Source organism: Acomys russatus, chromosome 27 (assembly GCF_903995435.1).
Source record: "Acomys russatus chromosome 27, mAcoRus1.1, whole genome shotgun sequence".
In the NCBI taxonomy this organism is placed as follows: Eukaryota; Metazoa; Chordata; class Mammalia; order Rodentia; family Muridae; genus Acomys; species Acomys russatus.
Window position 1 is genome coordinate 44,708,575 of NC_067163.1, and position 13,350 is coordinate 44,721,924.

The 13,350-nt window shown below is 41.3% G+C and overlaps 1 protein-coding gene across 1 annotated transcript in view; it reads right to left on the reverse strand.

Annotated features, from left to right (window-relative positions):
• Window positions 1-9,692: 9,692 nt before the first annotated feature.
• Galntl6 (polypeptide N-acetylgalactosaminyltransferase like 6) overlaps window positions 9,693-13,350 on the reverse strand; it is a 750,388-nt gene continuing 746,730 nt past the window's right edge. Inside the window, 2 exon segments of the mRNA XM_051169799.1 lie at window positions 9,693-9,719; window positions 9,721-9,861. Coding sequence (XP_051025756.1) covers window positions 9,693-9,719; window positions 9,721-9,861 — 168 coding nt within the window.

The window sequence follows — 13,350 nt, forward strand, 5'->3', positions numbered from 1 at the left end:
TTTATAAGGATGGTGTGTGCTAGCTAGGAATTTTAGTCTTTGCCTCTTACTGTCTTTCAGGAGTTGAGAATTCTAGTAACAGAACTCTATCCTTTTGATTTCCAGATGCAATACTTAACCTTTAGATTTTAAGGGGAGCTTTTGGATCTGAAGCATTGTGTGTGCATGCACGTGTGTGCGTGCATGTGTGTGTGTGTGTGTACGTCTATGTTCGTGTGCTTGTGTGAAGGGGCAAATGCATATGGAGGCCAGAGTTAAATCTTATCTCTTGTTCTTTTTAAAAGATTTAGTTCTTAAAGTTATGTTTTATTGTTTATATCTGAGTGTGGGTATGTGCACTTGTATAGATTCTCTTAAAGGCTAGAAGGAGGTTTTGGATTCCTTGTAAGCTGCCAAATATAGGTCCTAGGAATGGAACTCAAGTCCTCTTTGAGAATAGCAAGTGTTCTTAACCCCCGAGCCATCTTTTCAGCCCCCTTCCTTCTTTTTAAAGTAGAGTCTCTCATCAGCCTAGAGCTCCTGCATTAGGCTAGGGTGGTGAGCCAGGTCCCCAGGATCTGCCTGTCACTGCCTTCTGAACACTGGGATTATAATCAAGCCACCACAAATAGGATTTTATATAGGGTATTAGGGGTCAAACTCCAGCCCTCATATTTGGTAAACACTTTACCAGTGATGGCATTGTCCCAGGCCAGGATTTTTTTTTTCTACCATAACTTGTAAATATATATATCTTGGATTACTGATGCAGAAACATTTTACAATTAACACATCAGATTGCTGGGTGGTAGAGTTTGAGTAGCAAAAGGTGAAACAGGCTTCCCATTTATTTATTTTCATGTCTCTCTAGTGTATAGAATGATTAAAAGTATTTTTTTTAATATTTTATTTACATTTTAATTTGTGTGCGTTGGTGTGAGGGTGTCAGATCTTAGAGTTACAGACAGTTGTGAGCTGCCATGTGGGTGCTGGGGATTGAACCCGGGTCCTTTGGAAGAGCAGGCAATACTCTTAACCACTGAGCCATCTGTCCAGCCCAATTAAAAGTATTTTTAAAAGCTAATGAGAAGAACTTATTTTGTGTTTTGTTAGTGACCAAAGCTTAAATAAAATAAAAAGAGTGGAGAAAAAAACAGAAAAAAAAATTGTTTTAAATTAAAAATTTATCTTTGGAGACAGGATGAGCGAGAACTAGCCTGCAAAGAAAACTACCTAAGTACTTGTTTATTTATTCACAGCAGAGTTTCATGTAGCCCGGGCTGGCCTTTGAGTTACCATGCAGCTGAAGATGATCCTGTGTGTCTGGTCTTGAGCATTTGTTTCTCCCAAATTCCAGGGCCGCAGGTGGGCGCCATCACTTCAGGGTCCCTGTGGTCCTGGAGGTTAACTGGGCACTTATTCCCAGTAGGGAAGCACTGTCTGTCTGAGCTACACAGCTCAGAAATCCACAAACCCCACAGTTCTAAGGTCAGATAGTCTAAGATCTTGCTTTTCCTTCCTTAGAGACTCTCCCTACGGAAGTCATTGAGCTGGCTTGAACATGGTGATATAGTGTTAACTTCTGAGAGTTTTAATTAGATGTGTAGCCCTTCTCAGAGATGGAAAAACCACAGTTCAGCTGTAGTCCCACCATGTATTTAAAGGGAAGTTGATCAGGTATTGGCCACCAGAAATTCACACGAGGGTGAGCAAGCACACTCTGGAGTATATATCAGAAAGTGATGTTAAGAGAATTGTGTGGGCAAGCCTTCTTTTCATCCTTGCTACTCTTCGATGAAAGTCACTGGTGGGTCAGAGGAAGAGACAATAATAACCCAGGTATTAATACTCCATGTGAGGTGCTCAAGGTAAGAGTCTTGATCTGTTATTCATTATACGTTAATCAGAACCTTAAGCGAGGGCTGGAGAGATGGCTCAGAGGTCAAGTTTAAGCACTGCTATTGCAGAGGACCTGAGTTCAATTCCCAGGCCTTATAGTTGGTGGCTTACGACTGCCTGTAACTCCAGCTCCAGGGGATTCAATATACTCTTCTGGCTTCTGTAAGCACCATGCCTCCCTCACATACCCCATCCCCTACAACACACACACACACACACACACACCTATGCTAAAAATAAAAAATAATGTTTTTTTGTTTTTTTTTTTTAACAGAATTTGGTGATAAAATGCTGCCTATTCTTCGTTTTCCAGCTCTATGATTCTGCTTTACAGAGATGTATGGCACGGTTTCTTCTGGCTGTACTTACCGGGTTGTTGTGTTCCTTTGAATTTTCAGTGAGTTGGGGTTATCAGTTCTTAGAAATGACACATAAGATCAACACTTCCTAAACATATCCAATATTAACAAAAACCATCTTTAGAAAAATAGTTCCCGGATGCTGAGATTGCTGGCTCAAGCTGACCAATAGCATGGGCTCTCACCATCAGCAACAGCATTACTCAGAAACATATTTAGAATATAAATTCCTGGGCCTCATTTCATACCGAAAGACCCAGAAACATAGGTTTCTGTTACAGTAAAATGTTCGGCCTACGATGGATAATAACTGACACAGAGTCTGAAACGTACTTTAAAGCTGCCAGCACTACACTGGGCAGATTCTAAATTGATACAAATCTACTTGTAAACTAACATAAACTAACTACTCTAAACCTCAAAGCATACATATACTCCAAGCACTTGCCAATCTGGTGATCCTCCACCCCAGCTCTCAACCCTCTTCCCCTTTCAACTGTCAGTCTTGGCCCCGCCCCCACCGGGAAATCCCGCCTCCCACTTCCTGTCTTTCTGCCCAGCTTATTGGCTAAACAGTGCTTTATTGACAGTTGTTACATCCACTCAAGACATTCACGCACGGGTTTCAGCCTAGCCACCTGGTTTGACAATTCCTACCGGTGCTTTAAAGGCTAAACTTTAATAACCGCTGCCCTAATAAAAGCTAGAGGGGTTGGAAATAAAATGTTCTTGGACTTTTTCCCCCCTCCAAGAGATTTTAGCTCTACATTTCAACTAACCATTCTTCTGGACACCTGCAGTCTGTATCTGAGAAGAAGACAGTTGTGTCAGAGAATTAAGATGGATTTATGAGTGGTGAGGAATGAAGAGCTAAGGCAGAGAGGAGTGCTTCCTCTGACTGTAGACATGTATCCGTGTTTAGCCCTTACCCAGGGATTCTGACTCAGTGGACTTGGGGTGAGCCTAGTGCGACCACCAGGAGCTAGGTACACCCTCTCATTTCTTATGTTGAAATCCTGGCCCCCAAGGTCCTCATGGTAGAGCAGAGTCAGCAAGATTGGTAGCTGCGTGTGGTGGCACACACCTTTAATCTCAGCACTGGAGAGGCAGAGGCATGCAGATCTCTGTGAGTCAAGGCCAGTCTAGTCTATAAACTGAGTCCAGGTCAGCCAAGGCTACACAGAGAAACTGTGTCTCAGAAAATAAAAATGTTTGTATTGGTACCCTTATCTTCGGAGTTATATTGCTGGTAAAGAGAGAGGAAGCTGTTTGTCAGCTAAACGTTGGCCTCTCACAGGACATGGATTTTTAAATGCTCTCTTATCTTGGACTCCACAGCTTTTAGAACGGCGAGAAGCATACTTCTATTGCCTATAGCCCACTTAGGTTATAGTATTTTGTTTAGTAATGAGAATACATTAAGCTATCTGGTTGTCAGTCTACCCAAAACTCTCAGACGAGAAAGACTGCCATTGAGAGGACACATTGGTGCCCCAGTGTCTCTAATATGTAAGAGCTGGAACTTGAAAGTATTCTCAGAAGTAAGAATATCAAAAGGGAGATAGATATAGTTTCAAGAATTTCTATTCCCCCCTCCCTCTCTCCCTTCCTCACATTTTCTCTCTCCCTTCCTCCCTCCCTTCCTCCCTTAGACAAGCTCTGACTACATAACCATGGCTGGCCTGGTACTCACTGTGTATCTGCCTGTTTCTGCCTCACAAATGCTGTTACTAAAAGAATGAGTCACCACACATTTTAAGGCAAGATGCCACTCTGAAGTCTAAGCTATCCTGGAATTCATGCCCATCCTCCTGCCTTAGTTTTTATCTTGAATGCCTGGATTGCAAGTTGTGAACCACTATGCTCTGTAAAAGAAGGTCAGTTCTGGTTTTGCTGTGGGAGTAAATGCCAACTCTTTGTTTGGTGGCTGATTTCCACTCCTGAGGACTGAGCTCATTAGTCATCCCAAAGCACATCATGTTTGCTTTAGGATTTATCATTGACAGCTAGACAAATAGCTTGAGTTGCTCACTTCTTTTCTTCAAAGTACCCTGGAAATCTCATTAAGGGGGATTAATCCTGGATTCCATTTGGTGTTCTTACTTTAATAAGCCTGTATGAAAACCAATAAAAAAAAAAAAAAAAACACAGGTACAAAGAAGAACAAACACAACAGAGGGGTTAAACCCCAAGCCCCAGAGGAACAAGTGATCACACTAGTGTGAAGAAACTGAGCTTTGCTGAGAGTCATGAGGTACTCTGGAGGATGAAAGATGCAGTCCTGAGTACCAAAGGCCTGGATGCTAGTCTCGCCTCTGCTAACTTGATACATCACTCTGCAAAATCATTTACTCTGAGTCTTACAGTTTTGCAGAAGGATAGTTAATGTCATTTATTCCAAAAGTCAATATATTGGGCAGAAAGTGATAGTAAATATAAGATGGCTTTGCAAAGCAAAAGCAATAATGAAACAGCATTTATCCTGTAACGCCATGATATTAGAATTAGGAAAAAACAGCTCTTAGTCTTTGCTGGGTGTTTACAGTCTATACATGAAGAACTATGAAATGTTTTGATGATAACTCTTCCTTTAAACAACCTGTAAACTATCATGTAAATGCAACAGAAAGTCATCACTAGAGTGGCCGTGGTCAGCTCCCATATGAAGGGAAGGCTAGTTGATTTCTTGCAGACACGAAGAGGAAGAAGAAGAAGAAGAAGAAGAAGAAGAAGAAGAAGAAGAAGAAGAAGAAGAAGAAGAAGAAGAAGGAGAAGAAGAAGAAGGAGAAGAAGAAAGACTTCTTGGCAATTCTCACAGAGGAATCATATACAGCCAACTGGATTACAAGTAAGGTGACTTTAATTTGTTAGGTAATTACTATGCATAATGACATAGGTAAGTAGACATAAACCAACCTGTCCCCGAAAAGCCAGGAAGTATGCTTCATGGTTATGACTGGCTCCCACCCCAAGGTGAGTGAGTGATGTGAAAGTAAACCAATTAGTAATAGGATTTCTGAATTTAGCCAGCCTTCTATACTGCTTCAGTCATTTCATTTTGTTGCACTGAGCAGATATGAATAGTGGAGAACTGTGGAAATCCCCAAAAAGCTAGTGTGAGGGGAGCTGAAGGGAGCAACAGCAGGTAGGGGTACAGAAGAACGCTCCAGATTTCTCTGAAGAGAAGCATCAAACCTGTGTGTGAGCTGTGTTTGCTGACAGGCTACAGAACCAGACATGCCAGTATGGAATGCCAAGGGCAGAGATGAGTGGCTGCAAAGAAAAGCTTCAGGCCAGTGTCAATGTCTACCAAATGGAGTTGCCAAAAGCCTGCAATTTCTGCAAGCAAAGAACACTCTTCCAAGGCTGGCAGTGTGGGAACGACTGACTGGCTGCGTGTCACGCTTCAGTGTCCTCAACCACAGCTTCATGCATAGAAGAAAATTACTGTTAGCCCTGCGGTCTGTGAGTGATGATGCCGAGGGCAGAGTTTTCCCAGGTATTGAATGGGGAAGGCTGTACACACCCATGTCGAGAGATACGATGACGCATTCTCTCCGCATATGGTCGCTCACAGGATTGAGGTGTTCCTTTGCATGATTTATATTGAGGGTCTTGTTTCCAGCATATTCCCAGCTCCTGGTTATGTATATGGCAGCCTTATATTCCCCAAAGAATAAGAACCTAAAGACATTTTAGTAAGCACCTTCTGGGGATAAGTCAACTGTCACAATGTCATATTTTCAAGGATGATCCTAAATTCTGAAAGGGAGCGGGAAACAAAGCCAGCATTCCTCTACAAGTGAGAGCAGAGGAACTGTTGACTCCAGGAAAGATTAAGACAGGGAGTTAAAATCATCTTTGCTAGCACCCCCTTTCTGAGGCCTGAGGAGTGTGAGGAATCGGGTGAAGGATGTCCCAGGGGCAGGAGTAGCCCTCTGACTGATGGACAGCTCGCTGGCTTTAGAATCAAAGCGTCGCTGGTTCTTTTGATGGATATGCTGCCTTTATAGAGCTGGTCTTTCAAGTAAAAGATTCCTTTTTGCTCCTTTCTTATCGATAGTTCTAGAAGGATGAAAATAGGGCTGGGAACACAGTTCAGAGTGTTTGCCTCATATGCTCAATGCCCTAGGTTCAATTTCAAAGACATAAGAAAAAAGTGGAAGTTTTTCATGTGACAGCAAGAAGCATACTTATATTTTGACAGCTATCTTCTTTTAAAATATATAATCGCCACTGAAAGAAGTGGTGTCAAGTTGACATTGGTTTCACGTTTTTTTTTTTTTAAAGAAATGTAGAAATAATGGGCCTAACACTTCTTTTTCATTGACTGTGAGTCCATTTGCATTACGTTATTCATTTATTGTATAAAGTTCTATGTTATCAATTCACAAAATAGTCCTGGAACTTGCATTATTCACGGAGGCTTCTGATAGAATGAATACATTGAAAAAACAGTCATGTGATCATATTCAAAGTAAATTACAGTAGACAGAAGCCGGTACATTGTTATTGCTAAGGTACTCATCCAGTCTTGAAAAAGTATGAATCACACAGTTAATTCCCAGCTGTTTTACAGCGTCATTTTTTCCCCACAAAAACATAAGAGGCATTTAAAAATTAATTATTCCCTTCTCTCGGAACTACTTCTTACTGTGGAGGAACCGTGACATCTGTTGCTCACATTGACTTTATGCCATCCCCACTCTGACTAAGGAATTGGTGAGAATTCTACTCGAATTCTGAAGGACGTTTACTTCCAGGAACAAGAGTCTTTCCAGGGACTGTCCAGTCCCTCCTGTTAATTAAAAGTGCAAATATATGTAGTTTTATGTTTTTCAGATTGTATTTCAGGCAAGGTGACTCCTGACCTTCAGTGGTACAGGAAATACTTCTTTCGGTGTGCTTTTTTGGCGATGCTCTGCCCACCTGCTTAGGGGCCGACTCTCCAGGTTCCGCTTCATGTAATCCATACGTGCAAGCAATTAATGACTGGTCCATAGTTGGAAGTTTAACTTTTGGATTTAATGTCCCAAACTTTCTTTCTATTTTTAAAGAAAAAAATAATTGTTTTTTGTTTTGTTTTGTTTTTTGCTTTTTTGAGATAGTATCTCTCTGTTAGGCTTGGCTGTCCTGAACTCACTTTGTAGACCAGACTGGCCTCGAACTCACAGTGATCCACCTGCCTCCCAAGGGCTAGGGTTAAAGGCATGTGCCACCATGCCCCACAAAATAGTTTCTTTTTAAATAATCTTTTCTTTAGAGAATAAGAGAGCAATCTTGATTGATCATAGTGCATCCACTAAAATCCTGCAGTATGTAGGCTAGGGCCTGGCTAGGCAGCCATGACTATAGCATCCTAAGAGATTATTACCTATCTGGGCTTTCCAGGGTACACAACCCAGGGTTGTGTCTTTGGTACGATTGCAAATAGCAATCAACTGTTTAATGATATAATGTGAATTTTTATGGGCTCATCTAATTCTCCAGCCAGATTGCTCTCTGAACATTTGAGATAAATCTTCACCTACTCCTTAGACATGTTCAACACACAGGTTAATTTCTCACTATTGATTTTCTCCATTATGCTTCGAGATCACCTGACCTATACAAAAGATCTTGGCGACAGTCAGATTGAAAAGAACAGCTTTCTAAAAGAATGCTTGAAAAAAATCAGTAAAGATACCAAAGTCACTGTTCCCTGATTCTTAGCAGGATGCTCAAACTGCACGTTTTGATTAGGGTTAGAGGACAGGGAAAAAAATGTACATATTTTCAAGAAGAGATTTCACATGTTAGGCTTATGAATGTTTGGGCATCTCGAGGGAAGTGCAGTGACTGAGAAGTCCAGCAGAGAAGCCCTGCCAGGTCTGGGAATCTCTGGGATTTTATTATTTATCTTAAAAACAAAACCAAACAAAACAAATATAAACAACAACAAAAAGGGATCAACTCTTCTGGATCTTCCTGTCCTAACCTTCAGTGATTTATGGCCAAAATGTATAGATCATATTGATGTATGTATTTTTATTAACGAGGAAACTATACTTAAAAAACAGTAAAAGCAATGTAAGAACAACCTGTTACCAAAACAAATAGAGAGTGTATAACAAGTGTGATTTTCCCTCTCTCAGGCCTGCGCGTTCTTCTCTTCACTCCCACAGTATTGAAAAGGGAAAATTATTTTACCAATTAAATATCCAGTTTAGTTACTTTTGAAGTTACTTCCTTTTTCCATACCCCTGAAATATTGCCCATTAACAGAAAGTGGTGTCAGAAAGGCTTTATTCATGGTCATTTCTTTTCTGGGCTTCCAAACAAAACAACAATATCATTATTTTCAATGGGGGTGGGGGCTATAAAACTAATAATTCAGTAACAGCACTTTTAAAGTTCCCAGACTAAAGAGGACTGAAATGACTGAGGCCATTTCCACATCACTTGGAGTGAAGATTTATTTAAGAAAGACTAAACAATTACATGGACCCCACTTCATTTCCGTCTTTAATAGAAATTATGACTGGACAAACAGCAGATTTTTATTTAAAAATAAGAGAAAAGTAAGAGTAGATTTCCAAGGGAAATTTCTCCTCGTGTGTGTGTGTGTGTGTGTGTGTGTGTGTGTGTGTGTGTGTTTGCGAGTGCATGTGTATGTGTGTGTGTTGTTTTGTTGCTTCTGTGAGATCTTTCTTTGGAGTCACTGGGTAGCATAGGTTTTTGTTTGTTTGTTTGTTTTTGTTTTTGTTTTAAATTGAATTCATCCAAGGTCGCTGAAACAGAGCTTCAGCTGATTGGTGGAACATGACCTGTTATGAACCATGACAGATAACATAGGCCCTGAAATTAGAATAGCAAGTGTAATGAGAGCATGTTATGTAAGTCTTAGATGCTACGCACCCCTGTTTTAAAGAGAAGTCCAAAGAAAACAGAACAATGGTATGAGCACTCTGAAATCATCTGCAGCACTTTAAAGGGTTAAACCTGCTTAACCCATCCTTAGAGAATGGCACCAAAGAGTACACAGCTCACCCTTTAAGCGTGGTTAGTTCTAGGCCTGTGGTAGCCTCAGGTTGCCAGAGCAGTCATGCGCTCTGTTTTCCACCCCCCTCCCACCCGAGTAATAGGATCCATTCATAGGTACTCACTACTGCAGGATTTGACCTGAGAAATGCTAGGGTTGATTAGCTCAGCAGTCGTGGTGAAAAGTCCCTAAATAATTCCTCCCCTTGGCCAGCAAGGGAACTGCTGCTCTCAGTTCTCAGAAGCAGCTGGTGAGGTTCTCAGCCAAGTCCTTCAGATATAGGAACTTCTCTGGGACAGCCTACGTCCACGTGACATTTACACATCTTCCAAGCAGGCTCCCTGGATCTAGGAAATGTTATTCCTGACTCCTGTGACCCGGGTGCCTGTGACGATGCAGTTCACCATCTGTAGGTAATCACTTTTCTTTCCTTCCTAGGAGCTGGCATGGTGGCTAATTTTTTTCTAAAACAGTCATGTTGATGTGTTCAAAAATCCATTGCTGAGTCTCAGATAGAGGGTCACACCTGGCCATGAAAATCTTCTTCTCTGCGGGGTTGCAGTCCATGCAGCTGTTGCTCACAGGATGAAATAAAGTTCTGTCCTGGATGGATTAGAAAGAAAAGCTTGATATAATATGTGGTGAATTCTACTGCCCAAAGTATATGCATGTAAAATATTTGTTTGTATCTGAGCATATACTCAGAGTCTAATTAAACCAGCTCCCACATCAAGGAATATCAGATTTCAAAGGATCCATAACTCCCAAGACAACTTAGTCATCTGAGACAAAAACAAAGCCAAAAAACCAAAAACAAAAACAAAAACAAAAAAACCAGCAACAACAACAACAAAAACAATTCATTCATTTTTTTAAAAAGAAGAATTCACTCATTTTGTGTTTTGTAGTGAGTATTTTTCTTCACGTTCAGCTGCTGACAAATATAAAGGGCTTCTAGCCATTTGGATAAAATATGACATGTATACACACACACACACACACACACACACTGTAATTGAGTGCACAGGAAATAATAAACACACACAACTAAAAAAGTGTGTGAGACTATACAGCAATTGTATATTGCAGAAAACAAAGGAAATCAAAGTTGAAATGCCAGGTGCTCAGCTGTTGTCTTTGGAAGATGAATGAAGGGCTAAGGACACACAGGCAACAGCCAAGTGTAAAAGGTCAAATCTGTGAGTGCTGAAGAGCCAGTGCTTCCAACCCCTTCAACACAATATCAATGTTGCAACAATGATGTCGCGCAGTTTAGATAACATGCATGAGTCTGGTGAGTTTTTGTAAAGTGGAGGTCTCATGTACTTAATATTAATAGCCCATAATCAATCAATCAGTCAATCAATCACCTTAGTACGTGAGACAGTTCACAGCTTAGTGAATAAAAGGCACTCACTCCCAGGGCCCAAAGTTTAAGTCCTGAGCAAGCTCATTTTCTGAACACACCCCTTTTTATTGTGCACCTAGGAAGAGAAGGAAAAGTTGAAAGGGAAAGACCCTCCCTTAGGTCAAACACTCATCTTTCGGTGTTCATGAGTTTTCTTTAAAAGTGTCGATGATTTGAGGAAAGCTCCCTAAATCACCACTTAAGCGTTAACATCACACGGTGCTGTATTATTCAGCCTAGGAACGGTTTTGGGGTTCCGGTCGCTCTGGTTGGTTTTCCCTCACGGGAAATGTACAGTACTTTTAGGATTAAGAGTTTCTCAGCCACCCTTTGTAAACACTTATGGGTTCCTGGATTTTTAATACTCAATCAAACCAATATTTAATGTCCTTGAAGGATCAGGATGTTTGCATGAAGGGAAAGGAGAAATAAGGAAGAAGAAGAAAGGAAACGTGGCAATTCAATATGCGTTTCTATTAGTGTAAACAGAGGACTGTTCCTATCACAAAGGGTTTTTTATTCTATTCCTTAAAGTCAAGGTTTGTTGTGGATTTTGCTTTCTGAACTTGAATTCAGAGGTCTCCTGAGGCCTCTTTACAATTCTTTTCAACTTTTTCACTGACTCCTCTGCCATCTGACCCCAGGGGAGGGTTTTATGAAACTCTCTTCTTTTGTGGGGGAGACGACACATTCTAAGACGCGACTGCTCTCAGCTCCTCATCACAGACTTCAAGGTTTCAGCCTCAATTTCCAGCAGCTTAGCTACATGGATCAAATAATTTTTTTTAAAACTAGGTTTTCAAACAACCTTCATGGTTTTACTTTTTATATAGTGCTGGGAAACACACCCATTCAAATTGTGGGCATTCTAGACGAGTGTTCTACCACTAAATTACACTTCAGTTCCCACCAAATAGCACCGTTTAATGTTTTTTACATTTGCTTAGTGTGCAGTGTGTATGTGTGTGCATGTCACAGTGCATGAGTGAAGGTCAGAGGGCAATGTGCAGGATTTGGTTTTCTCCTTCCACTGTGTGGGCTCCAGGTATGAAACTCAAGTTGCCATGCTGGATGTGAGCACCTTTTCCCACGGAGCCTTCTCGTGGGCCCCACTATGACCATTCTTAAGTTATTAACGTTCAGGAAAATTCTGTTTGACTTGCTAAATTCTAATTTAACTCTGCTCCATGTACATGTACCTCCTTCTAGTCTTTAGTACCCTCCTTTCTTCCTACTGTTTTTACCAACAGCTCAGTCAGAGCCCCAGACACCCCCAGCTTCCCCTTAAAAAACATGCATTTCTGTGAAACCTAAAGTCAGTAAAGAAAATGAACACTCTCTGATTTCTTTTTTCTTTTTTCTTTTTTATTCCTTTTGTTTTTTGAGACAGGGTTTCTCTGTGTAGCCTTGGCAGTCCTGGAACTCACTTTGTAGACCAGGCTGGCCTTGAACTCACAGCCTCTGCCTCCCAAGTGCGCCACCATGCCTGGCTCTCTGGTTTCCTGTCCTCATTGGTGTGTATGTGCTAGCATGGCCACAGAAGCCAAACCAGATTTCCTATGCACTCTATTTTTCTGCACATTCATTTCGGAGCCATAAGTTGACTATAGTTTCCAAACCCCTTGTGGAAATGCAAGTTCTGACAAATACAAGCAGGTGCACTCACTGGTATAGCCAAGGCAGGCTATGTAAATTTAGTGGGACTGGAACAATCCAGAATAGTTTTCTGTGCTTGTTCTCTGTGTCCTTATAGGAGTTGAAAAACGGGAATGCGTTGTATTTCTCTACATCAGGGAAGCTGATGTAAAATGAGAGCGTGAAATAGACACACCCTAAAGTCTTCCTCCTCCATAAAGTTGAATGAGCACTTTGTTTCAAAGTTCACTCGTGACAGAGATGAATGGCAGGGTGTTAGTGCTCCCTTAAGAGCAACTGATTATTCTCTGGTTACAGACTGAGCTCATTTCACCCTTCACCCTTGTCTTTGGAGTACCAGAAAGGCCACCGAGATGAAACTTATAGGAACATTTTCAGCCTTCAACAGAAAGTACGTTTGTCACTTTTGACCCTGAGGGTGACATAATTGCTCTCTATAAGCGTCTACAGCACCGGGTTTTGGAATTATTAAATGTCTTTATCGATGAATCTGGTACTTAAAATTAAGTCAGTGGAGTGAGTAATCACCCTCCGAATATATCTCTTCTCCTCTGCCCGTCATCCCATCAGTCATGCCTGTGAATGGAACACTTCCTTTTTTTTCTTTTAGAATAGACTTATGGGTACTTTGGAAAGTGTGATGTCCATGCCAGTCTTCTGTAGGTGATGAGCTATGTTCTGTCTTTGCTTTGCCCAGTGCTGACAAAAGGCTCTGGGCATGACCCTGGCTCTTAATATCATCTTTACTTCACGTTGTCTAAGAAAACTAGAAATCACTGAGCACGGGATGTCTAAGGATGCTGAACTGCCCCTCAGAATAAGTTCCTGGTGCCGGGAAATCAGTGCATGCAGATAAGCATGGGTAGTTCATGGAAAGCCATACTATTTCAAGGCTGGCCACAGACTTGACGTGTGATACCTGTGTGTTCCCACATCTGTACTGCACTTTCTTAGCCTCCAGATTTACATAGAGTCTGAGACTTAAAAGAATAAGTGAGCTGCACGAAACATTCCAGCTTGAGCTTGGG